The sequence below is a fragment of the Orcinus orca genome, chromosome 11 (genome assembly GCF_937001465.1).
Source record: "Orcinus orca chromosome 11, mOrcOrc1.1, whole genome shotgun sequence".
In the NCBI taxonomy this organism is placed as follows: Eukaryota; Metazoa; Chordata; class Mammalia; order Artiodactyla; family Delphinidae; genus Orcinus; species Orcinus orca.
This window is the reverse complement of record NC_064569.1, coordinates 88,296,668-88,323,294: the sequence shown is the minus strand read 5'-3', so window position 1 is coordinate 88,323,294 and position 26,627 is coordinate 88,296,668. Positions and strand designations below refer to the sequence as shown.

Here is a 26,627-nt window from a genome sequence, read left to right as displayed (position 1 = left end):
GTTGGGGGGAGGGGAGTCGGTGCGCTGGCGCCGGTTGCGGGCCGTGGCGGGGAGGGGCGCACGCACAAGGGGCGGGGCAGCGGGCGCCGAGAGTGGCTGAGGAGCCGGAAACGCGCCTTGGAGGGTGCGGCCCTGAGGACACTGCGGGTTGGGCCGGGCCGGGCGGGAAACGTTAGGCGAGCGGGCCCCAGGGCGGGGGGTCGTGCTGGCGGGGAGGGCCCCGAGGCGAGCTTTGCCCGGATGAGGAACAAAGCGGTGGGGCAGGCGTGCGCGACCCCCGCGCGGCCGGCAGGTGGGCTGCGCGCGGGCCGGGGCGGGGCGAGGGCGGCCTGCGGGCCCCATGCCGGCGAGCGGGCGACTTGGCCGCCCTTGGGAGGCAGTGTCAGCAGGCCCGGGCTCTCTGGCGGCGAGGGGACGGGGGCTGCATCCTTCCCGTGTTTTGGTGACCGCCCTTGTCCTCCCCCTCAGGTTAGGTAGCCCCCCTCCCGAAGCTTCTGGAGGAAAGGCCCCGGGTGTCCCCCGGCATGCCTTATCTCGCGGCGGGGTGCGCGGCCGCCGGCCCTCGGGAGAAGTTGGGCTGCCCCGGGCGGCCCCGGGGAAGAATGGCCGCGTTTGTGCAGCGGTTGTAAGCAAGATGCGGTAGCACGTGACCCTGGAACGCAAACCCTGATGCCGGTTCTCCACCACCCGTGTGCGCGTTCCTCTGACACTTGGCCCCCAGCAGATGCATCACAGGTGAGTAGGTTGGTGAGCTCAGCGTTGGTGACATCTTTTTTGGCAAATGAGACTTAAGAGTGCTTTTGTTTTTGGTGCCATTGGGCAGGTTACAGGTGCGATTGGCAAGTGGGTTTGTCCCAAAGGGAACAAAACATCCAGAAACCAGTATTGGGTTGAATATACTCTCATTAAATTTGATTTACTCCAAATGTGAGTAGTTGTTCCGAATAGCCATTACGTCGATTGTTGGCTCGTTGGACATCTTTATCCTTGCCTTTGAGTTATTTGCGCGTTTAATAATATTTTTATCTGGATTTCGAAGTATGTTTTTAGCTCAAAACCATGTTTCACCTTGAATTTTGCTGGTTACCGTCTGGCTTGGCTGGTAATGTAGAGAAATTGTTACTAATTGTGCAGGCTCCGTGTTAATGTTGAAAGTACTTTGTGGTACCATGCCACTACAGTACAGAAGTGTGCCAGAGAAATAGTTACATGTGGCCGTTCTTTATGAGTCCTTTCATAGGCTGTATGTTGAGGATAAGGAAGATTAAAAAAAGTTCATCCAAATTACTGAAACTGTCCATTGTATTTGCAAAGTGGCTGCATTTCAGTTAGCTTCTTATGTCATTCTAAGAAAAAGTCGTAAGATCAACAAATGGTTCATACATAGGTCACATAAACTAGAGAAGATGAAGGATATGATTCTACAATGAATGCATAGGGAAGAAGAGCGAGCTTAGTATCTTGATTCTGGCCCTTCTCCCAAGATTGCATCCTAGCATCCCATATGAGAAAAGGAGCTAGAATAGACTTGCACTCTGGAATGAGGGAGTCTTTTGAGGCTCATACTGTAAATTCCCTTCATCTGCTTTCTCTCTGTGGGATACTAGTTACCTTTGGTTTATGGCTGCTGAGATCATCACATTTTAATGACTCACAGCAAAGCAGAAATCTGCTGAGCCTCTCACATTAAACTCCGGTTTGAACTGGTTTGAGAAGGCCTAAGAGTCAACCTAGAAGCACCGTTTTGATTTTCATCTTGAGATGAGGTGCACAGATTAATACTCAGAAATTTTCAGCATGGAATTTGAAGCTACAGACTTTTAATTGTACTTAAAAAAATTATCGTAACCATTTTTTTGTAGGTCATTACTGCTCCAGTGGTTCTAAAGTTTTAGTTAATGTTTGTAGCTATAAAAAGTCACAGGAAAAGTCTGTTTTAAACCACCCCAAACCCAGAAACCTTCAAAATTGTTAGTTATCGCTTCTTTAGGCTATAAGGATTTTTGCATTCTTTTATAGCATAATTAAATACTGTTATTAATGTGCTGTCTTTCATAAGGTGTATGTCATTTGCCATGTGATGCTAGTTGTCTTTCTAGTAAAGATGAGTTTGCATTGCTTCATCCAAATCAAATACATATTTCAGAATGCCTACTCTATATAGGGTATCGCCCTCAGCTTTGTACACTTTATTAACGTCTGGGAGCCTAGTTGTATGAGATACCTAGCCCGGAGTAAGGTTGAAGCTTATAGATAGAGAGTAATTCAGGAATAGGTCTATGTGGGACTTTAAACATACTCCACAATATAAATACACAGATCATAAGTGTTGGGACTGTAAAAGGCAAAAAGTTTCTTTTATTGTAATTGTCTTTTTCTAGTCATAGTTAAGAGTTTAGATTTCTTAAATTAGGCAGACCTGGACTTAAATGCCAATTCTGCGACTGACTAGTTTTCTTAAATTAGGCAGACCTGGATTTAAATCCCGACTCTACCACTTACTAGTTAATGTAATTTGGGGTTAAGTTTCTTAGCCTGAGTCTCAATTTTCTCATCTCTAAAATGGGATTAAGAATAATACCTACCTCACAGTAGTTATAAGGATTAGGTGAGGTAATTACATGTTATCACTTAGCCCAGTGCCTAACACCTGAAGTAAGGGAGTAATAAGTATTAGTTGTTATTATTTTCATGTTGATTGGCAGCTGATATTGCCATTTTTCAGATTAAAAACCTATTAAGTTTTGCCTTCACTGCTAAGGAGTGTGTAGACCGATTTGGTTCCCCTTCCTGTTCTTCACCCCTCCCATGTACATAGGTGCACGCGCATGAACTTGAATCACTGATAACTCAGTATAAGCATTGGAGGTCACTGGTGACCTCCTTTGGATGGCGGGTTGGCTGGCCTCTTGAAGTTGTTTATAATATGGCAGTCTCTAAATTCTGACATAGGAACTAATACTTACTGATAACAATCTCTAGTAGTATCTTATTCAAATCAGTATACTCTTATTCTAATGGCTTTGTCAATGGCACTACAAGATGGATTTTATGGAAAAAGCAGTTCTCAGATTCTTCAGCCAAAAATGGTCTCTAGATAAAAAAAGTTTGGTGTATTGAAAAACTTTCTGACAGTATTTTGCAGTATGATCTGTGTTATTTCATTGCTGTGTGATTTGGGGCATATGACAAGCCCTCTTTGAGCCACTGTTTCCTTGGTTACCTTATTTTGTAGAATTGGTGAGCAAATATGAAGTAATTTTTTACAAAGTAGCTAGCTTGCCTAATGAACCTTGATATGTGGAGGATATTACTAAAATTATTGATTAATTATTAAGGTATCTATACAGAATTTTAGTAAAATGCTGATCCATGGAGAAGATATGGTGCTTCTTTATACGATTGGTAATCTAATTCACACCCAGTATCACTTTAACTCCTGGTAAAAGGAATTAGTAAAAATTCTTTGAGTAAGTTAAAACAGACTGTCTATAAAACTCCTGGTTTAAAGTAATAAGCCGGTTGGAGAAACTAAATACTGTGAAGGAAAAAACTTAGGTGAATTTAAAAAACAAACCCTTGTTGCCAATGTGCTCTAAGGATTGCAAACTTTGCTTTAGATAGTGTGCTTAGGGTTTGGAGCGAGGCACACCTGAGTTAAATCCTGTTTCTGCTATATGATGGCTGAGTTAACATCTCTGAATCCCAATGACACTAGTTATCAGGGAGCTGTGAGCATAGAAATGAAGTCATAGTTGGTTAAGTCCCATTTCCCCACCTCCATTGTTTCAGGTTCTTCAGTACCTTAAACAGTCACTGAGGTAATTTTTTGCATAACTGGTTGTGTCTGCTCTTTCTTAGGATGAATGAAATGAACCTGAGCCCAGTGGGGATGGAGCAGCTGACTTCATCCTCTGTGAGCAATGCCTTGCCAGTCTCAGGGAGTCACCTGGGGTTGGCTGCCTCACCCACTCACAATGCCATCCCAGCCCCAGGTGAGTGGTAAGGGAGAGTGACTGAATTTCAGCACTTAATTGCATTATCAGTTCTAAATGGAGCCTACAGGGGGGTGAAAGCCCCTTTAAGAGTGGAAGGGAGAAGCCCAGCAGGTCTAAATGGTGGTTCCACATGTGGCAGCAATTTTCCTAGAGTACTGAAGTCCTGGTGGATAGAATAGGAGTAGCGGTTTTTTTCTGGTTGTTCTCTTCTTGGGTTAGTGGCCTTTTGTCTGTAGAGCTGTAGTTGATTTGACATTTTATCTAGGGTTACCCATTCATCTGTTTTCCCCTTTGGCATTCTGTCCCTGGGTTATTAGGAGAGAATCAAAGTTACTGTAATAACTATTCCTAGAACACATGGGAAATTCAGCTTTATTTTCTATGGTATCAAACTGGCAACAGCTGCAAACACACCAGGCCTAGAATTATGGTCAAAGAGGAGGTTTCAGAGATGGAGCTCCTACGTAGAACTCCCCCTGAGCCTCAGTACTGGGACAGAATAATAGTATAGGAAAAGCTCATTTTTCCCCATCGCTGTACTTTTAAAACCTTGTTATCTGGCTAGTTCAATTTTTTCTTTCTACTGAAATAGAAATGAAACAAGTAAGCCATTGAGTCTTACAGTGGCAAGATAGTGATTCTTCGGTCTTTGACATTGTAATGTATTGGATTTTATCAAAGTAAGAGTTAATGTTTAAGAGTATTTTAAATCTATTAAGTTGTTTAGTTCTCTATAGAGAATTACCTGCTTAATTACTAATATGCAGCCGTTAAATAAGGTTTGTCTAAACTAGGGTGTCTTCACATTTCTTTTAGTGTCCACAAAAGAAATTTTTTAAAAAAGTATTACTTCTTAACTCATTTGATTATCTCCTAGGCATTCCATTTAGTGGACACTCTTATTGAGGAGGAAAAACCTATTAAAAAATACTGCCACTGGCAAAAATAATGCGAATCAGCACTGCCCAAGTTGGTGATTGTTCATTATGATACGTAGGCACAGGGTCACTTTAGCACTTGCGGATAGATATAGTCCAAGGTAAATATAAAGTACAAATTTTTAAAAATCATGAAGTACAGCATATATACAAAAGATTATATGAAAATATGTATGTACAGTTTTGCATTTAGCTTTACATTAATTTCCATGTAGAAACATTTTTTAAAAAATGAATTAATTAATTTTCTTGGCTGCATTGGGTCTTTGTTGCTGCGCCCAGGCCTTCTTGTTTTTGTTTTTGTTTTTGTTTTTTGTGGTACGGGGGCCTCTCACTGTTGTGGCCTCTCCCGTTGCGGAGCACATGCTCCGGATGCGCAGGCTCAGCGGCCATGGCTCACAGGCCCAGCCGCTCTGCGGCATGTGGGATCTTCCCGGACTGGGGCACGAACCCGTGTCCCCTGCATCGGCAGGCGGACTCTCAACCACTGCGCCACCAGGGAAGCCCCCAGAAGCCCAGAAGCATATCTTTTTTTAAGTGAAACGTTCTCACCATATAAAATGGAAAATATAGTAAAGTGCAAAAATAAATTTAAAAACTCTGGGGACTTCTCTGGTGGCGCAGTGGTTAAGAATCCGCCTGCCAGTGCAGGGGATACGGGTTCAAGCCCTGGTTGGGAAGATCCCACATGCCGTGGAGCAGCTAAGCCTGTGCTGCGCCACAACTACTGAGCCCGCAGGCCACAACTACTGAGCCTGCACTCTACAACTACTGAAGCCCGTGCTCCGCAACGAGAAGCCACCGCAATGAGAAGCCCACGTGCTGCAACAAAGTGTGGCCCCTGCTCGCCACAACTAGAGAAAGCCTGTGCGCCGCAACAAAGACCCAAAGAAAGAAAGAAAGAAAGAAAATTCTTAGAAAAACAAACAAACGACTGTTCTATCACTACTCAGAGACCACTCTGAACTTTGATATATTTCTTTGATCTTTGGTATGTTTCTTCCCATTCTTTTTATCTCTAATAATTTGTTTTCTTAAATTGTATTTAAACTAGGTTTTTAATTGTAATTAAATGCTTTGATACTTAAGAGCAATAGACAACTGGATGATCAAGTTGGCATTTTAAAACTAACTTGACTCAATGTAGGACTTGTTTGTGGATGTCTGCACAACACTACCTGTGGATGTAAAGGGCTGCTAGGTGAGATTTTTGCCCATTGCAAAAACCTTCCTAAGAGTTGAGCAAGTGATTACAGAATTTTAAAGTACTTACTTTTTTAAAAAAAATTAATTATGGCTGTGTTGGGTCTTCGTTGCTGCGAGCGGGCTTTCTCTAGTTGCGGAGAGCGGGGGCTCCTCTCCATTGCGGTGTGCGGGCTTCTCATTGCAGTGGCTTCTCTTGTTGCGGAGCACGGACTCTAGGCACGCAGGCTTCAGTAGTTGTGCCTTGCGGGCTCTAGAGCGTTGGCTCAGTAGTTGTGGCGCACGGGCTTAGTTGCTCCCGCGGCATGTGGGATCTTCCCTGACCAGGGATCCAACCCATATCCCCTGCACTGGCAGGCGGGTTCTTAACCACTGCGCCACTAGGGAAGCCCTAAGATACTTACTTTTAATGGAGAAAAAAAATTTTTTTTTGTAGGGCTGCCAGTGGCGATTCCAAACCTGGGTCCCTCCCTGAGCTCTCTGCCTTCTGCTTTGTCTCTCATGCTCCCAATGGGTATTGGGGATCGAGGGGTGATGTGTGGGTTACCTGAAAGAAACTACACCCTACCTCCACCACCTTACCCCCACCTTGAGAGCAGTTACTTCAGAACCATTCTACCTGGTAAGTGTTATAGTTATTCAGGAATTTAGGAGAAAGAATTCAGCCAGCTCTTAACTTCAGTTCTTGAAGGCTTGAATAACACTTTTTTCTGTTTGTCACTATTAGACATTAATCTTTGTGGGAAAAAATTGTTCATATTTATGTACTTTTCCTCTTAGAACATATAGATAACATATTAACATAGCAGTTTGACTAAGCTTAGCCTCTCCCGCTGCGGAGCACAGGCTCCGGATGCACAGGCTCAGCGGCCATGGCTCACGGGCCCAGCCGCTCCGCGGCATGTGGGATCCTCCCAGACCAGGGCACAAACCCGCGTCCCCTGCGTCGGCAGGCGGACTCCCAACCACTGCGCCACCAGGGAAGCCCTAAGCTTAATTTCTTAATGGCACATAAACAATTTTTCTTGTCTCCTCTAGCATCTCCTTGGTTCAGTTTTTATAATTCTGCAGTTGTAATTCCTATCAACCACATGTCTTGCTTACAAGTGTCATTGTTTATTATAAATTAAAGTTTATTGAATTTTTATTCTAGAAGTATTATATACTCATTTCAAAAAATTTAGCAAATAAGGAGGAAGGGGAATCATTCATAGTCCCATCATCCATCTTTTTGGTGTACTTCCTTCCTGTCTTTTATTTTTATGTATAGGTTTTTACTGTTTTTCATAATTAACACTATATAGTACTTTCTATACACTTGTGTACCCTTTTTTTTTACTTAATATTTTTCTCTATTTTTACATAGTTATTTTTCCCAACTGCTGTGTGGTTTTCATAATTATCCTTTTAAATGATGCATTATATTCTACTGAGTGGATATTCCATGGTTTATTATATCTTTATTGTTGGACAGTTTTTTCCAGTTTTTTTAATAACCATATATGAATGTCTTTGTGTATAATACTTACAAAATGCATTTAGGTGAGATTACCATAAGTGGAATTTCTTGTGCAAGAGGGTATGAACATTTTTGAGGTTATTATTGTAGATACTTTCCAAAGAGGATTTAGAAATTTAGGCTCTACTGGCAATGCAGCAAGTACCATTTCACCACATCTTCATAAGCACGAGTGTTCAATATTTTTTTCTGTTTTAATAAAGCAGGTATAATTGTGACTTGTTTTGAATAGAGCCTAATGTTTTATGATAGTCTAATAAGTTAAAAATTATATTTAATTTTTATTTTTCACATGAAAAATCTTTTAAATGATTTTACCTTTTAACTCTTATAGAGCAGATTTCAGCATCTTAAGACTCAGGAACTCCAGCCATGTATATATTAAAGGCAGCATTTATAAGTGATTAATTTCTAGTGACTTCAAAGGAACATAGTTAATTTTTTATGATTTCTGAGTTTCACAGGAAAAACTGAATTGTGGTATATGTATGTTGCTATTTATAAAGTATATCGATATCAAACCAAAGAAATAGGTAGGAGATTATTTTAGTTTAGTTACATTTGTAAGGAATTTGGAATTCTTTATATTTAACAATATACTGAAAAATTCCTGATATCTCATCTTTTCCTTTTCTCAGGCATTTTATCTTATTTAGCTGACAGACCACCTCCTCAGTATATCCACCCTAACTCTATAAATGTTGATGGTAATACAGCATTATCTATCACCAATAACCCTTCGGCGCTAGATCCCTATCAGTCCAATGGAAATGTTGGATTAGAACCAGGCATTGTTTCAATAGACTCTCGCTCTGTGAACACACATGGTGCCCAAAGTCTTCATCCCACTGATGGCCATGAGGTGGCCTTGGACACAACAATCACTATGGAGAACGTCTCTAGGGTCACCAGCCCAATCTCTACAGATGGAATGGCAGAAGAGCTTACCATGGATGGTGTTGCAGGCGAGCATACCCAAATCCCAAATGGCTCCAGAAGTCATGAACCTCTGTCTGTGGATTCTGTGAGCAACAACCTTGCAGCAGAAACTGTAGGACATGGTGGTGTGATACCCATTCATGGGAATGGCCTGGAGCTCCCTGTGGTCATGGAGACAGACCACATTGCAAGTCGGGTCAACGGAATGTCTGACAGTGCCCTCAGTGACTCCATCCACACCGTGGCCATGAGCACCAACTCTGTAAGCGTGGCACTCTCTACCTCACACAACCTCGCCTCCCTAGAATCTGTTTCCCTCCATGAAGTTGGCCTAAGCCTAGAACCTGTGGCTGTCTCCTCCATCACCCAGGAGGTTGCTATGGGGACAGGTCATGTAGATGTGTCTTCAGACAGTCTTTCTTTTGTACCACCTTCACTGCAAATGGAAGACTCCAATTCAAACAAGGAAAATATGGCAACCTTGTTTACAATTTGTGAGTGTGCTTAGCCTTTTTCTTTTGGAGATATTGATAGAAAGGGCCATCATCCTTAACAGGTTTAGTCACAAAGTCAGGTGTTAAGGGAGTATAGAAAGTAACTAGACTTTGGAACTTTTATTTGCCTTTGTATTGTCCTTTGTATTAATGTGGTGCCTTTTCCTCAGGTAAGCCAAACAGTATATAGACATTTTGTTGGTTCTTATAGCATCTTCCTGAAGTAAGGAAACAGTCATTTCTGTATTTTACAGGTAAGCTTAGCCTAATAATGCTTAAGGTATTTCCCAAGATTTCACAGATAGTTAATTATAGACGTAAATTTCAGTAAGGTATTTTGTGTGACATGCCATTTGCTTTTTCAACATAAGACATATTTATTAGATCATGTGTAATATAATTCGCATATGCATTTAAAGTGTACAGTTTAGTGGTTTTTAGTATATTGACAAGGTTGTGCAACCATCACCACTGTAATTCCAAAATTTTTATCGCCCCATAAAGAAACCCCATTAGCAGTCACTCTCACCCCTGCCCCCCATTCTCAGGCAACCAATAATCTACTTTCTCTGGATTCGCCTATTAGACATGTCATATAGATGGAATCATACATTATGTGGCTGTGTCTGGCTTCTTTCCAGCATAATGTTGGGATGGCTCATCCATGTTATAGCATGTATTAGTACTTTATTCCTCTTTTTGGAAGAAGAATATTCCATTGTATGCATATACCGCATTTTGTTTATCCATTTATCTTTTATGAATATTTTGTTTCTCCTTTTTGGCCATTATGTTCAATGCTGGTAGGAACATTCACGTACAAGTTTTTGTATGAACATATGTTTTTAATTTTCTTGGATATATATTAGGAGTGGAATTCCTCGTTTTGAGGAATTGCCAGACTGTTTTCCAAAGTGGCTGCACCATTTTACATTCCCAGCATCTGTGTATGAGGGTTCCATTTTCTCTACATGTTTGCCAAGAATTTTTTTTTTTTAAATACCCATTGTAGTGGGTGTGAAGTGGCATCTCATCGTGGTTTTAATTTGCATTTCCTTAATGACTAATGATGTTGAACATCTTACATGTACTTATTGGCCATTTGTATATCTTTGAAGGAAACCTGTAAGCATTTTTTGCAGTATGAATTCTGAATCTCCTTTGTTTGAAGAGTTAACATGGTTTCTTGTTAAGAGCATTGGAGAATAAGTTCTCATAGAGTGTAGGGGATCTCTAGTCTGATATTCAAAGAATTTTTAATCAAGTAGTACTCGAAGAAGTAATATATTATTACTGCTTTGGCTAAATATGAAAACTTACTGATATTTTATGCCATTTAAGCAGTAATTTCTAATGGATTTCTTAGGAGAAAAAGGTACCTAGAAGGCTGCGATTCTAAGGTTTATGTATTTACAACTATTTTGTGAATGAATTTGGAAAGTTTGAACACAATCATTGACTAAATAGGGTCATTAATACTACTGTTAAGGTAGCAGTGAGAAAGGAAAGTAAAAGAATAGAACAGAAGATTTATAGAGAAGGAGGACACTCCTGAGCTTGTAAAAGTGAAGTTACAGTAAGCACAGAAAACAGAATATGAATTCAGCGTTTTTTCTGACAATGCAAAAAGACCGCATGAACAATAAGAATTAAGAATGTTAAGCAAATATGTCTGCAAGAATATGATTCACCTGCTGTCCCAAAGAGCAGGTTGCATATTTTTTTTGTCTTAAGAGCTTGTCATCAAAGCGTGGTCAGCCAGTTTAATAGTGAAGCAAAGGAGAGCAGTGGTGCAGCTGGCTCTGACTTTGTTGTGCTCTGTTGTCATCTCTGTTTTGGCTTTGCATCGCTACAGCATTTCAACTCAGTTTCCTCTTATAGTTTGGTAGAATTGGAATCTTTTGGACTTTAGAACATCATATCTCAAGGTATTACTTATCTACTCAATGTAAGGAATAATATACTTGATTCTTGAAGTAATGTAGGCTTATTTTTTGATCAGTCTTTCTCTTACGCATTGAATAGAAAACTTGTCCAGTTGGATCAAAAGAAAAATATCAAATGTTGCTGAAGAGAGATATAACAGTGGATATATATTTTAGTGTAAGAAAGTGGTTCTTTGATCAGAGAATTTCTACTAGAACCTTGCTTCGTACTGGTTACATTTTAATAATTTGTATTTAAATAAAAAAGCAGGTGGTCATTCATTTGCCTGCTAGAACTGACCCCATTTATGTCTCAAATTTCCCATCTGCAGGGTGCACTCTCTGTGACCGAGCCTATCCCTCAGACTGCCCAGATCACGGACCGGTGACTTTTGTTCCTGACACTCCAATAGAGAGCAGAGCGAGGCTTTCTCTCCCAAAGCAGCTTGTTCTCCGCCAGTCAATTGTGGGAGCAGATGTTGGTAAGACCCTTGGAACCATAAAACCCCATCAGAGGTTCTTCTTCCTTTGTAGGGTGAAGTTGTAAAAGTGGATGTGTGTGATTATTTGGTTGATCCAGAAGTCAGTTTATAGCTGAGATTTATCCTTTTACGGAATATTTGTCTTGTCCAGGGGTGACAGCAGTACATCAAGTTGAAAACTTTATTGGAAAAGTTCCCCTTTCTTAGAATCAGAATTGAATAGAGGAGAGAATCCTAGCCTGAGTCTTTGAAGACTTGACTTTTATTTTCAGCTGTATCATCCACTATCAATAATCATGACAAAGCACTCCTTGAAACTTAGTTTCTTTTATAAAACATTGAAAATTCACCATTGATAACTTCTTTATCACTAAAGATATTTACATTAGATGTTTGTAAATTGCCTAATACTCCTTAGGAAAAGGTAATAAGAAATGTAGACTGCCAAAGTATGCTTATCCATATTGGAACTTCACATGGTATCTGAATCACTGTGCTATTCTTCGAAAATACAATACTAGGTTCGTTATTCTTTCAGGTGTAACTTAGGCATGGGTCAATTGAAAGCAATAAACAGCTTAGATAGTAAAGAGCAGTGCTTTAAGCACAAGTGATCTTAGAAGTTTGATTTATTTTGTAGTAATTGCTTTACTTTTTTATGATAGAATGATGTTCTCTAGTCTTTTTTATGTATCAACTCCAAAATAACGTATTTGGAGGGACATGGTTTGGTTCCTTGTGTATAAAAATGGTTCAGGAATTTCTGATACTGTTTCTTACTCTGCTTATTTCTTCTGAGCCCCTGTCTAATCTGTTTATTACTTTTTCCTTATTTACAGGATAGGACACATAAGACTTATCTACCTCTCAGGAGTGCTAGAATATCAGTAGTACTTAGGTTCATTGAAAATAAGATTCTTTGTATGAGTTAAGCTACTCTCTTCTCTATCTGATTAGATGTTTAAATCATTGATTGTGTAGTTCCTGTCCTTCCACTGATAGGTGTATGGACTGGAGAAACCATTCCTGTGCGGACTTGCTTTGGGCCTCTTATTGGCCAGCAAAGTCACTCCATGGAAGTAGCAGAATGGACAGACAAGGCAGTTAATCATATCTGGAAGGTCAGTGTTTATGAAACTTTTCTATGACTTTTGGTTGCTTTTACTGTAATGAGGTAGTTAAAAACTTAGCCAAGATTCATACAGTGCCTTTCACTTATCAGTCATTTAATAGTACATTCTCTCTGTTCTTAGTAGCCAACTTATTATACATAGCAAAACATCAGGTATTGAATATGGAAGAGAAACTGTTTTAGTCTCCATTTTGTTAGATAACTCAACGATTATTCATTTTTATTACTTGTGGCAGCTGAGGCCATGGACTTTGTTTATATGTTGAAAGTCTTATTTTGTAATCAACTAAAACATTCCTCAAATATTTAGCTTGGGAAGCAATTCTAGAATTGGAAGCTAAGATTATTTCTCTAGTTTTCTAATGGAAGGGGCTAGAAACTTAAGTTTTTGATATAAACAGCTATTCCTATAACATGTTTATATAGAATTTTAGTCAATAGGTTGAGAATGATGCCTGCAAAAATTGAAGTAAGGGGGAAATGGGTCTTGTGATAGTTGGAAAGGTAGAGTGCCACTGGCATTGGGGACTTTAATTGTGGTATCCAGGAGTAAACATAGAGGAATGCTACGTGCATTGGAGAAATAATGAGAAGAGGTGGTTCTCTGACCTTAATGTCCATTCATGTGGTAGGTGGTGAAGACAAGCGGACTGTTTCTTATGTCTTTTCCAGTCAAGCCAAAATGTGATAATCAAGAGCAACATGATTCTATATACTGAGCACTAACTGTAGGTCTCTAGTGGTCTTTATTGTACTGCTGGAAATAGGGGGACTGGTGAAATGACAAACATTTGAGAAGACAACCATGTATTTTCACACTGACTAGGAAAGTTGGTACCTACTGCAAAGTAAATGAGATTATTGCTAGACTAAACTTAGTAGCATTGTGTATCACTTTTCAGTTCATCTGATGTGTATGTTTGCCTTTTGTTGACAGATATACCACAGTGGTGTCCTAGAATTCTGCATCATTACAACTGACGAAAATGAATGTAATTGGATGATGTTTGTGCGCAAAGCCAGGTAAGAGTAGACTTGGATGAAAGAAATAGTTACGATTCAGATGTTTTTCAGTAGGAAGCTTTGAATAAAATAGGGAAGAATCGAAGAATCCAAATGACAGTGATATCTGAACATACCTTAAAGCCTAAGACTTTTCACCTTCTTCACCCCAGTAGTTGTTGACTAAGGGTTATTATAAATCAAAATATAAGAAACTATCCTTGTTTTATGAACAGTTTATTCAACTTACTAATGCAGTAAGGAATGATACAATTACCATTGACCTTGCAAGTGGGTACCTTTTTTTTTTTTTTTTTTTTTTTTTTGCTGTATGCGGGCCTCTCCTGTTGCGGAGCACAGGCTCCAGATGCGCAGGCTCAGTGGCCATGGCTCATGGGCCCATTTGCTCCGTGGCATGTGGGATCTTCCCGGACCAGGGCACGAACCTGTATCCCCTGCTTCGGCAGGCGGACTCTTAACCACTGCGCCACCAGGGAAGCCCGGGTACCTTTTCTTTATATTAGCTATTAGTCAACCCCTTAGGCTGCTGTTGTGGTTAATTCCTGTTCAGCTATCTATTTCTGTCTTTGTTATATTGTTTTAAGACTTTATTTATTTTTCTTCCAGTAACAGACTGTAGTATTTCTGACTATAAAGGACGATATTGAAGTAAGAATTCTGTTTCTATGCAAGTTACTCCTAATAGGTAGTATAGGGAATTAGAGAAATGACCCAGAGAAATAGTACATCTAAGTTTTCATATAGGATTTTGCTGTAGGGATATGGTGTGTTTAGTGTATATTTCAAAATTAATATGCTTGATGGGAGTTCCCTGGTGACCTAGTGGTTAGCATTCTGGGCTTTCACTGCTGTGGCCTGGGTTTAATCCTTAGTCGGGAAACTGAGATCCCACAAGCCTTGTGGCACAGCCAAAAAAATTTTTTTTAATTAATAAAATAAATTTAATATGCTTCGTCTGTTAAATGTGATGACTTAGGAATCGGGAAGAGCAGAATTTGGTGGCTTATCCCCATGATGGAAAAATCTATTTCTGCACCTCACAAGATATCCCTCCTGAAAATGAACTGCTTTTTTATTACAGCCGGGATTATGCTCAGCAGATTGGTAAGTTTATGTAAGACTTGTTTGCTATGAATCTAGCATAGTAAAAGCACCAAGGACCAGTAGTAGAGTTTTGGGAATGATTTACATGTAAGCTGAAACAAATCCCATACCTTTGTGTATATAAAAGCAGGATATTACCCCATGTTAAAAGTGTTAAAATCCGTGAGATTCTTCATAAGCTAATTGTTATTGACCAGACAGTATGAACTTTTGTGTTAGGACTTTGATTTGTGGAATTTGAAGTTCCTATGTTCCTTTTGAACCATTACAATTTAATTTCATAAAGGACAGCAAAGCTTCTTGAGTTGGTTTAACCTTCATAGGCTTTTTCTTGCACTGTGTCATGATGACAAGTGATGTTTAGGAGTTTGTATACTACAAAATCTTAAGTTTTTTTCCTAGGAAAGGTGCATTATAATCCGGTGTTTACCAAGTGTTCCCTATGTATGTGCCTGACACGCTATCTGAGATGCTGGGACTAGAGCATTGAACAAGATGTTTTAATTTTACAGGTAGTCGGCAAGCTGGAAATTTTGGTAGAAGGGAGAATTATACGCAATAGTTACTAATATCAACAAGTTTTTAAATTTAAGTATCAGGAGACATTGAATAATCTTTCTCTTAAGGTGTTCCTGAACACCCAGATGTGCACCTCTGTAACTGTGGCAAGGAGTGCAGTTCCTATACAGAGTTCAAAGCCCACCTGACCAGCCACATCCATAACCATCTTCCTAGCCAGGGCCACAGCAGCAGCCATGGGCCAAGCCACAGCAAAGAAAGGAAGTGGAAGTGCTCCATGTGCCCCCAAGCTTTTATCTCTCCTTCCAAACTTCATGTTCACTTTATGGGTCACATGGGTATGAAGCCCCACAAGTGTGATTTCTGTAGCAAGGCTTTTAGTGATCCCAGCAACCTGCGGACCCACCTCAAGATACATACAGGTAAGTTGTGTTGGACCATCAAAGTGGAATTTTGAAAAATTAGAAATTAGTAAGGCCTTGGCAGCAAGATAGTCTTGCAGGTAGAGTTGAGATCAGATGTTAGAAAGAATCCAGCTGGCTGTCAGCAGGACTTTGTTGGGTCATAAATCTTGGTGGGATAACTGTGCCTCCTCAGAGAGTATTACTTCTCGTTATTAAGTTGCTTCACTTTCCAGGTGCCCCCACCATAGTTTGAAGGTGACTGGAAAAATGCAGTTAATAATCAGGAAGTTGATGTATGTATTTGGGCCTAAAGGGAATTCTACAGAAACAGCCTGAGCCTCCCATTAGAGCTCACCCCTGGTCACCAGCCACAGCCAGTTTCTTTCCTTTGAATATTGCTCAGTAAACACTGCCAAAATTTGTTGAGTTTCTATTTTCTAAACTCCATACAAACCAACCCCTTTCTCTTAGCACTTACTTTTTTCACTTACTTTTTTACTTTGCTATAAAGTAACTGCTTTAGTTTCGTTTTCTTGGCTGGGTCATTCATTCCCCAAATCTTTGAAAGTAAAGCTTTTCCTCATTCTTTTCCATTAAGACTGAGTAGTCGCAGCAGAGACCATATGGCTCACAGAGCTTAAGATTCTGACCGACCTGTAAGAAAAGGTTTGCTAACCCCTGACTTAGAGTAACTTTATTTCTTTTTTTTTTAATATAAATTTATTTATTTATTTATTTTTGGCTGTGTTGGGTCGTTGCTGCGTGTGGGCTTTTCTTTAGTTGCGGCGCGAGTGGGGGCTACTCTTGGTTGCTGTGCGGTGGCTTCTCTTGTTGCGGAGCATGGACTCTAGGTGCACAGGCTTCAGTAGTTGCGGTGCGTGGGCTCAGTAGTTGTGGCTCGCGGACTCTAGAGTGCAGGCTCAGTAGTTGTGGTGCACGGACTTCATTGCTCCGCGGCATGTGGGATCTTCCTGGGCCAGGGCTTGAACCTGTGTCCCCTGCATTGGCAGGCGGATTCTTAACCACTGAGCCACCAGGGAAGTCCCTATTTCTGCATTCTTAAAAGGATTTTATTTCATCCCTGGCTTATGAGGTCATATTAAATGTTTTCAAAAAGAATACTAAAATGTAGGTTGTAAAAATATGTTTGCTTATAGGCAAGTACTAGATTTCATGAGTTTTTTAAAAAAAATAATTGAATTAAGTTGGGCACTGGGGTTATAAGTGATTTTTTTTCCAGAGTTTATATCATGTGTTAGCTATAAACATTAACGTGTGTGTGTGTGTGTGTGTGTGTGTGTGTGTGTGTGTGTGTGTGTGTGTAGGTAGGTAGGTAGGCAGGCAGTCCTAGGAGGTCAGATTTGTTAGCTTCACTAGCTTTAGTTGCAGAATATAAATTCAGTGGCTCTGAGTGGCTCTGGGTAGACAGTCCCAGAAAGTGAAGTTCCAGTTTACAGTCAGTTCTGTTTTATTCCTGCCTCTGCTACATACCCATACAGTGTGCCTCTTCATCCTGAGAATGCTCGTGGCAGTTTTATTCATGGTGTGGTAATTCGGGTTGATGTGCAGGTCAGAAGAACTACAGGTGCACTTTGTGTGACAAGTCTTTCACCCAGAAGGCTCACCTGGAGTCCCACATGGTTATCCACACGGGCGAGAAGAACCTCAAGTGTGATTACTGTGACAAGCTGTTCATGCGGAGGCAGGACCTCAAGCAGCACGTGCTCATCCACACACAGTGAGTCGCCCGCAGCCCAACACCCCTCGGGCGGGGAACGAGGCTTGTCATCTGTTTCATGCCTTGGCACCCGTCGGTGCCTCCTGTGTTCCATGTAGCCAAGCAGAGGTTGGAAAACTAACGTTTTGGTTTATCCTGGAAGATTTCACTTGTTTTTCTTATTTTTCACCTCTACTCTCTGTATTTCCTTTTTTTTTATTTTCAAAACATCATTTCATTAACAAATTTCTAAGTACCTCCTTGATGCCCAGCACTGTGCTAAGTGGTAAAAATACAAAGATGAGATGGTCCTTGGATTTAAAGAGCTTGGAGAGCATTAAGAGACAGAAGAGTAATTGCTATACTGTGTTGCAGATGTCAGGGTAAGCGCTGGGTCCTGAGAGACCAGAGAGGAGGATCCAGCCCAGCCTGCAGTGTCCTGGGAAGTGTCCTGGTAGTTTGAGCAAGCAGTAAAGGAGATAAATTAGAGTTATTCAGGGAGACAGTGAAGGGTAAGGGATGAGAATACTGTTCTAGACAGATGAAACGGAGTATGCAAAAAGGACTGTGAAATGCGAGTGGTTCTTTTCTTTTCTTTTTTTTTTTTTTGGCTGCGCATGCGGCATGCAGGATCTTAGTTCCCTGACCAGGGATCGAACCTGTGCTCCTGCAGTGGAAGCACAGAGTCATAACCACTGGACCACCAAGGAGGTCCCGCTAGTGGTTCTTTATAGTTAGAGCATTGGGTGTATATGAGAGCGAGGGAGAGAGAGGCAGCAGCCAAATCATGAAGAGCCTTTTATCCAACTAAAAAAATTAAATTTCATTCTGGAAATAATGGAGAGTCACCGAAGCATTTTTCCTACCTATGTACCAGGAACTATTCTGTGCTTTGTGTGTGTGCGTGCATGTGTGTATTTTAATTATGGCATAAAACACAAATTTTACTGTCAACCATTTTTAAGTATATAGTTAGTAATGTTACGTGTATTCACGTTCTTGCACAGGCATTGAAGGATTTTAAGGGAAAGAATGTCATGGTGAGATGTTCTTTTTTTTTTTTTTTTTGAGATGTTCATTTTATAAAGATTACTCTGGCAGCAGGAAAGGGTGATTGAAGGAGGAGAAGGCCAAGTATTGGGAGACCTATTAGGATTTTATTGCATGGATCCAAGTGTAATTAATTGCCCAGCCTGTGTTAGTTACAGTAGTAGTAGAGAGAAGAGAACAGATTTTGTGGTCCTGGGCTTTTAGCAAGTGTTAGAAGAGGGAGAAAACATTAGCTTGAATTATTATGTAGAAATCCATAAAAAATGGAAACTTTATATTCTTATTACGGGTTTTAGATAAATATTTTGCTTTTATACCAGCTCTTTGATTCATAGCCACAGTGCAACCTGAAACACTAAAACATCCAAGGAGTCTGGATCTACATTCCAAACTCTCAAAATGACCTTTTAAAACAAAGTCTTCATTAAATGGTTTCATTCTTAGTATGAAATTTTAGAAATTTGACACACTAATTATCAAATATTAGATATGATTGTACATAATTAGAGCTGAAAGAGATCTCTGGGATCATTTAGTCTAGCTGCTTATATTAGTCAGCTTGAGCTGCCATTAACAAAATACCATAGACTGGGTGGTGGCTTAAACAAAAGAAATTTATATTCTTAAACTTCTGGAGGCTGGAAGTCGAGATCAGGGTGCCAGCATGGTTGGGTTTTGATGAGGGCCTTCTTCCTGGCTTGCGCATGGCTGCCTTCTTGTGTCCTCACATGGTGGAGAGAGCGAGCAAGCTCTGGTCTCTCTTCCTCTTCTTATAAGGGCACTAATCGCATCATGGGGGTCCCATCCTTATGACCTCATCTAAACCTGATTACCTCCCACAGGCCCCCACCTCCAAATACCATCACATTATGAGTTAAAGCTTCAACATACCAATTTAGGAGTGGGGGTGGGGGGATGACAAATATCCAACCGATAACACTGCTCATGATAATCAGCTGGGAAATGTGAAAAACAGTGATTGGTGCCAGGGCGCCAGCTCCAGGGATTCTAATTTAGTTGGTCAGGGGTAGAGCCCTGGCCTTGGTATTTTTAAAAAGCTCCCCAAGTGAGTCTAATGTCCAGTCAGTGTTGAGTGCTACTCAGTTGATCCAAATGAAAGACTTGTTTCACAGTATCTCTGGCAAGTGGCTATATTGTTACTTCTTGAAAACCACACATAAAGAGGAGTTATTATCTTCCTTGACCTTAACTTTCTATTCTTTCAAGTGATGTGTAAATTTGCACTTGCTTTTATGGTAGCCATTTCACAGCATAATGAAATAGAAATTATTTTGAGATTAGTCATAACTGCTTATCTCCTTTTGTTGTGGAAATTGGCTTTATCACATGTTGACCAGTGAAAGCAGTTTTCTTAAATGTGGATCTGGACACTTTCTCATGATGACAAAATATAATAAGCCTCTGCCAAACTCCCATGGTATAAAAGTTGTTTTAGGACTGTCAAGACTTTATGCTAGTGTAAGTCATTCATAAAAGAAGCACCATTCACACACACACACACACACACACACACACACACACACACACACACACACACACACACACACACACACACACACACACACACACACACACACACATTTTGGCTGCACCACACGGCTTGCAGGATCTTCCTAACCACTGGACTGCTGGAGAATTCCCCAACCAATTTTTTTTTTTTTTTTTTTTTTTGCGGTACGCGGGCCTCTCACTGTTGTGGCCTCTCCTGTTGTGGAGCACAGGCTCCGGATGCACAGGCTCAGCGGCCATGGCTCACGGGCCCAGCTGCTCCGCGGCATGTGGAATCCTCCTGGACCGGGGCACGAACCCGTGTCCCCTGCATCGGCAGGTGGACTCTCAACCACTGCGCCACCAGGGAAGCCCCCCCAACCAATATTTTTGAATGAGACTTCCTATAGAGATCATTGGTAAAATTTTCAGTTGTTTGTATCTTTACTTTTAGGCATTTCAAAATGCATATGTTAGTATTGGAATTCATTCTATTTATCTGCTTAGAAAAGAACTATAGCCCCTAAAGCCAAATGTAGGAGTTGTTCCTCTCCCAGTGTTCCCCTGGGAGTATAAGGCATGGGACTTTGCCCTTCCTCTAAGAAAGGAACTTGAGAGTACGAGTGGGGCGCTTATTCTCTAGGTCGTTATCTTAGTCCCGTGGCTTTGTGATCTATATCCCCAGCCTTATATAACTAACCATTCACTCAGCATCTCTGAGTTCTGGATGTCCGCTAGGCAGCTCAAACCTGATAAGTCCAAACCTCAACTCTTCGTATTAACCCAACAAACTTGATTTTCCCCAGTGTTCACCGGCTCAGAAAATGATACCACCATTCATCCCAGTGGCTCAAGCCACAAACACCTTGGAGTCATCCTCAACTCAGTCTTCCATTCTTTCCTTCATTCAGCTCTTGCCTGGTTGAGACCACCAGCATCTTTTTTATGGACAACTTCAGTAGTGTCGCAGCTGACTTCCCTGCTGCTCTTCTCTCTCCTCATCCATTCCCCAACACAGATATACACACAGGTGCCACACACACATGCTGTATTCATCCACAGTGGCCAGAGTGATATATTTAAAACATAAGTCAGATGGTGCACATCTCCAGTCGTGATTCTTCATTGACTAGAAGTCCCTTCATGATGTGGTAGTGGTACTTGACTACGTGTCCCACTCCATCTTTTATTGCTTTTCTCATACTGTTCTATTTTACCCACATTGGGCCTCCCCTTGCTACTACTTCAGCATACTGAACACAGTCTCAGGGCCTTCGCACTGTTCTGCCTCTGCCTAGAAACTTCTCCCTCTGGATATCTCCCTGTCTTCCTCCCTCACTTCATTCAGGTTTCTGCTTAAGTTTGTCATTTCCTCAGAATGGCCTTCCTTGATTATCTCATCTAAAACAGGACTCTGTCACTCTTACCTGGCTTCATTTTTTTAAATAGTATTTATTACTATCTGATATCACATTATATATTTTTAATTTGTTTATGGTGTGAGTCCTCCACTAGAATATAAGCTCCATGAAGGCAGGGACTGAGTTTTCCCTGTCCTGTAGCTCCACAGAATTCTTCTCTGCCACGTCCTGCTGGGAGAAGGTGGTAGAAATGCTAAGGAAACCAGGCTTCAGAACTTACCACTGCACCCTCACACTCCATCAAGGATTTTAACCCCCTTTTATTTGCTTCACATATTGGACTTTCATTAAGACGTAGGGTTCAGCTGCTCAAAAAAAAGAGTTAAAAAATTCCTGCTCTGTGTGGTCCCTAAGTTTCTTTTCAGCTCTAAATGTCTAGGCCAAGTTTACTCTACCCTTGACACTACTGACATCTTTAGCCAGATAATTTTTTGTTGTAGGGGCTACCGTAACACCATAGTTAGATACCATTGTGTATTGGTCAATTGGCAGATGTTTTCAAATTTGAGTTTTCCAGTTGGTAAGAATGTGGGGCAACGGGAACTCACAAATGGCTGTTGATGGATGTGTATATCAATACAGCCATGTTGGAAAACGGCGTACCATTATCTAGTAAAATTGAAGATGTACATTTCCTTTGATCCAGCTATGCCTCTCCTGAGTATATGCCGTAGAGCAGCGGTCCCCAACCTTTTCGGCACCAGGGACAAGTTTCATGGAAGACGGTTTTCCCACGGATGGGGGACGGGGATGGTTCAGGCGGTAATGCGAGCCATGGGGAGCGGCCGATGAAGCTTCTTTTGCTCACCTCTGCTGTGCGGCCCGGTTCCGAACAGGCCGTGGACCCCTGCCCTAGAGGAACTGATGCGTATGCAAATCCACACACCAGTGTAGAAATGTTCATAGCAGTCTTGCCTGTGGTGATAAAGAACTGGAAAGCACCAGAATACCCATTAACAACAGACAGAGCCAGTGCCACAGATAAGTTGTGGTATATTTGTAAGTAGCTTACAGCCGTGGAAGGGAGCAAACTACTGATACAGCAACTTGATTGAAATTCAGAAACATCATACTGAGTGAAAGAAGCAGAACACAAGAGAGATACATACAGTACGATCCCATTTACATAGAGTTCTAAAACAAGCAAAATCAGTCTATGGTGTTTAAACTACAGATGTTTTATGACTCTTCTATATGATACATCTCCTGTTAAAAAAAAAAAAAAGTTTGATTCTACTTGGGTAGAGCTTCTCTGACAAAGGTCCGAGGTTGTGCAGAATAAGTGTGTGCCTCAGTTGTCATTTGTAACCCCAAATCAAATGTTTTTTTCTTGTGTTCCTCTTAGAGAGCGCCAGATCAAGTGCCCCAAGTGTGATAAGCTGTTCTTGAGAACAAATCACTTAAAGAAACATCTCAATTCACATGAAGGAAAACGGGATTATGTCTGTGAAAAGTGTACAAAGGCTTATCTAACCAAATATCATCTCACCCGACACCTGAAAACCTGCAAAGGGCCCACGTCCAGTTCATCAGCGCAGGAGGAGGAGGAGGAAGACGACTCGGAGGAGGAGGAGCTCGCGGACCCTGTGGGGGCAGAAGGCTGCCGGGTTAGCAGTGCTGTGTATCCCGCGGACGAGGCTCTGTCTACACATAAATGAAAGGAAAAGGAGCCAGCTGTTTCAGATGGAAAATACAAAAGGGAAAAACACACATGACCAGTTATCCACTACCGTGCTTTTTATATAAAATAATTTCTGATTTCCTTCCAGCCAACAGTCAAAACAGACTAAATGGGAACGGATAAAGCACTTATAGAAGAGTATCCTAATGAAAACACTTTAAGAAAGATTGAGAAAAGAGCATGTATCCTATTTTTAAGTGGCGTATGGGGAGGAAAGTGTCAACTTTTGAGATCTTTTCTTTTTTTTGCTGTACACGGGCCTCTCACTGTTGTGGCCTCTCCCATTGTGGAGCACAGGTTCCGGATGCGCAGGCTCAGGGGCCATGGCTCATGGGCCTAGCTGCTCTGCGGCATGTGGGATCTTCCCGGACCAGGGCACGAACCCGTGTCCCCTGCATCGGCAGGCGGACTCTCAACCATTGCGCCACCAGGGAAGCCCTGAGATCTATTCTTTATTTACATAATTGGGTGATACGTTTATGCCTGAGTCAGAGCTGCTCTCTGCCCAAACAAATCAGATTTATTTTAAATTCTTTCATTATTCCATTTTTCTCCCAAGCCACTGATTTGGTAGCACTCTAAACTTGGTCCCTGCCTTACAGTCGTCCTGATTATGGTTCTGGTGTTTTGTTTTATGCAGACTTGTGACTTCCCAGAATGGATTGGAATATAACAACGTAAGCTTGTTACTCTTGACTGCAGCTAACAAGTTTAAAGCACCACCTACCTTAATCTCTCCTGGCTGCTTGGGAGTTTAGGGTAGGTCTTGCTTCCCAAAATTTCAGCAGGTACCTAGAGGACAGATAAAAAAGGGCGTAGCCAGGCGGTAGGCACTGATGGAGAGAAGAAAAGGAGAGATGCCTGGGCCACTGTCCAAGAAGCTAGCTTTGATTGAAGCTGGGGTAAGAGATCTGGTGGTTGTTCCTTAGAGGTCTTTGTAGGTTTAGACATGTCTCTGTCTCCAGTGAAGCCTCCAGCACCCAGACAAAGGGGATCTGGGGGTGTAGCAAGCCAAGTAATGCCTGCTGCATCGTCTCCTGATAACAAGGACACGTGGACTCAGCTGGCAAAGTGGTACCTTGGCCCAGGGAAGGAAGGAGGGAATGATCCTTCCTATCTGGCTTACCCTATGAAAAGGATCAAGACACCATTAAAATGTTGCCAACTCAGAATGACAGATGACATATTGGTGCATTTGCAAGATTAGGCCTTCCCAGTTGTCTACAATGAAGGACCTCATCAGTTAAGCATGGTGGATGCCAAAGGATTTGGGAAGTGCAGAAGGTTAAATGGTCACCACGTGGGTGTGTTTTCAGGGTCCCAGCTTAATTATCTACCCATCTGATCTTTTCACCTTGTCTCTCATGCATCTCCTGCTTTCAGCAAGAAGCAAACACATCTTGAAGTTGACGGTTGATGGAACATGCTCTCCTGCTCTAAGGCGCGACCTCTGGCTGGAGTAGAGAGAACCTTGGTGGGAAGGTTTTGCTGCTAATGTATTTATGGAATGAATGTATTTCATTCAAATCTGTATTCCTCTAGGAAGGATTAAAATAAAAACTTTTTAAAAAATACGATTCCTCTTGTAATCTCATTTTGTGGACGGAGAGGAATGAGTCTTTTTAGGGAAAATGAGGTACAACTTGAGTTTTTCTTAAGGTCAGAAGTGGAGAAAGTATTTCCTAAGTACTGTAACTTTGAAATTATATTTTCGCATGCTTCTGCATAACAGTGCTTAAATAAACTATGCTCCCTGTGTTTCCAGCTCTCATCCCTGCCCTCTTCCTTCCTAAGGTGGTGCCTTTACTTTGCTGTCTCCTTGGAGAACTACAGGTCTACAGTTGAGGGAGTTGGTGAGGTATGGTGGTTAGAGGTGGCTGTCAACACTGGGCCATGAAGGCTTCATCAGGGAGCTCTGGTGGGACTGAGGCAACTCAGATCTCAGCCTTTTGAGCTGGTAAAGGCATCCTGGTGGCAGCGACTCCTGTCCCCAGGAAACCATCGGTGCTAGAACTACAAGCACCCTTTTTCCCTTTAACTCTGGCTCACGCTGGGTTAAATTTCTTCATTTCCAGGTGCTAGTTGAAGTGCTGCCCAAGATAGATAAACCTTATGTAAAACAGTAAAAGAGGAATTCTGGGAAATAGCTTAGGTGAAAATGTAGCTGTTGTTGCTTGCTTTACAACTGTGTCTTCCATTTTTTTTTTTTTACCTCTTAGACTTAAGTGACACATTATAAGTCATTCTCACAAGATGAGTAAATTAGTAGCTGCCCCTTTGACAAGATTTAACTCTGAGCCTTCCTTGCCCATTGCAGGTGCCCTCATCTGTTGCTGCTGCTGGGATCAGTCTGCTGTTGGGTAAATGGTCACATTCAGAGGCAGGATATTATGAGTGTGGGCTCTGTAGCCCTGCTGAACGTTCTCCAGTCTGGGCTTTGCTGCACGATGGTTTGGAAGCTTAGTCAAGTTATGTAACCTCTCTGTGCCTCTTTTTACTTAACTGTAAGCAGAGACTACTAATAAGAGTTCCCATTTCATAGTATTGTTTGATGTTAATTCATGTAAAGGGCTGGCACAGTGCTCAACATACAGTGAGCACTGGCTAATATTCTTTAGTTTTAGGTTATCCTAGCACAGATTTCTATCCTTAAAATATGGCTATTCATGACCCAAGAAGTCCTAGATTTTAGTGAGACAAGTAAAACTGACGTGACTTGAGTTTTCAAGGCCAAAGCCTAGAAACTGTTTAGTTTGCAGTCTTCTTGTGGATCTGTATATGTATGTTTGCTGTTTCCTTCCTTAAAAGGCGAGTTTCAATCTTGCATGTGTGCTGAGTTCCTCCGTACGTCAGAGGGCAAAGAGGTGACAGGATCTAGTCTGCTTCAGCCTTTTCAGCCTATTGACCTATATTCACACTTGCTAGTGTGTCTTGAGGAACATAAACGTTGCCAGAGCTATCAGCCCCTTATTAAGTATGTAAACTTGTATTACCTGATCACCAAGCTGCATCTTAGAGTCAAACACTCAAAAACAACTTCAGGTATATAAATGATATCATCTGTTTTGGGCAGAATTGTGTTCCTTCAAAATTCATGTATTGAAATTCTAACCCCAGTACCTCAGAATGTGAGTGTATTTGGAGATAAGGTCTCCAAAGGAGTGATTAAGCTAAAATGAGGTCCTTAGGGCATACCTTAATCCTGTATGACTGGTCTCCTTATAGAAGAGGAAATTTGAACAGAGAGACCCAGGAGGAAGATCACGTGAAGACGCAGGAAGAAGATTGCTATGTGCAAGCCAAGGAGAGAGGCCTCGGAAGAAACAACTCTGCTGACCCCTTGACCTCGGACTTCTGGCCTCCAGAACTGTGAGAAAATTAATTTCTCTTGTTTAAGCACCCCCCCCCGCCCCCCGTCTGTGGTACTTTGTTGTGACAGCCCTGGCAAACTAAATACTGTCCAACCGAATAGACCATCTTTATGGTGATTGCTTCATAGAGGAGCAGCTTCCAGAGTAGTGATTACAGTTTAACCTCAGTTTTACAAATCGTGAGCAACATAATGGCAG

General features: G+C 41.5%; 1 protein-coding gene across 10 annotated transcripts; it reads left to right on the top strand.

Moving 5' to 3' along the window:
- Positions 1 to 26,627, top strand: PRDM4 (PR/SET domain 4). Of its 10 annotated transcripts, none has more exons than XM_049694407.1 (12): positions 1 to 124; positions 469 to 735; positions 3,862 to 3,995; positions 6,576 to 6,761; positions 8,297 to 9,091; positions 11,349 to 11,498; positions 12,480 to 12,619; positions 13,568 to 13,653; positions 14,630 to 14,757; positions 15,384 to 15,698; positions 17,250 to 17,418; positions 22,723 to 24,632. In XM_049694407.1, the coding sequence occupies exons 2-12, from the start codon at positions 725 to 727 to the stop codon at positions 23,033 to 23,035; spliced, it is 2,427 nt and encodes an 808-aa protein (XP_049550364.1). In that variant the 5' UTR covers positions 1 to 124; positions 469 to 724; the 3' UTR covers positions 23,036 to 24,632. The 10 variants fall into 10 exon arrangements, 8 of the variants coding, with proteins under 8 accessions (XP_049550364.1, XP_049550365.1, XP_049550363.1 ...); XR_007470105.1 differs by lacking the exon at positions 1 to 124 and having other exon boundaries at positions 131 to 735; positions 22,723 to 23,817; positions 24,442 to 24,632; XR_007470104.1 differs by lacking the exon at positions 1 to 124 and having other exon boundaries at positions 131 to 735; positions 22,723 to 23,960; positions 24,442 to 24,632.

Excerpts from the sequence above, each read along its gene's own strand:
- PRDM4 (XM_049694407.1), top strand. Across the intron at positions 3,996-6,575 it reads CAATGCCATCCCAGCCCCAG|GGCTGCCAGTGGCGATTCCA; the intron begins GTGAGTGGTAAG and ends TTTTTTTTGTAG. Across the intron at positions 9,092-11,348 it reads GGCAACCTTGTTTACAATTT|GGTGCACTCTCTGTGACCGA; the intron begins GTGAGTGTGCTT and ends TCCCATCTGCAG.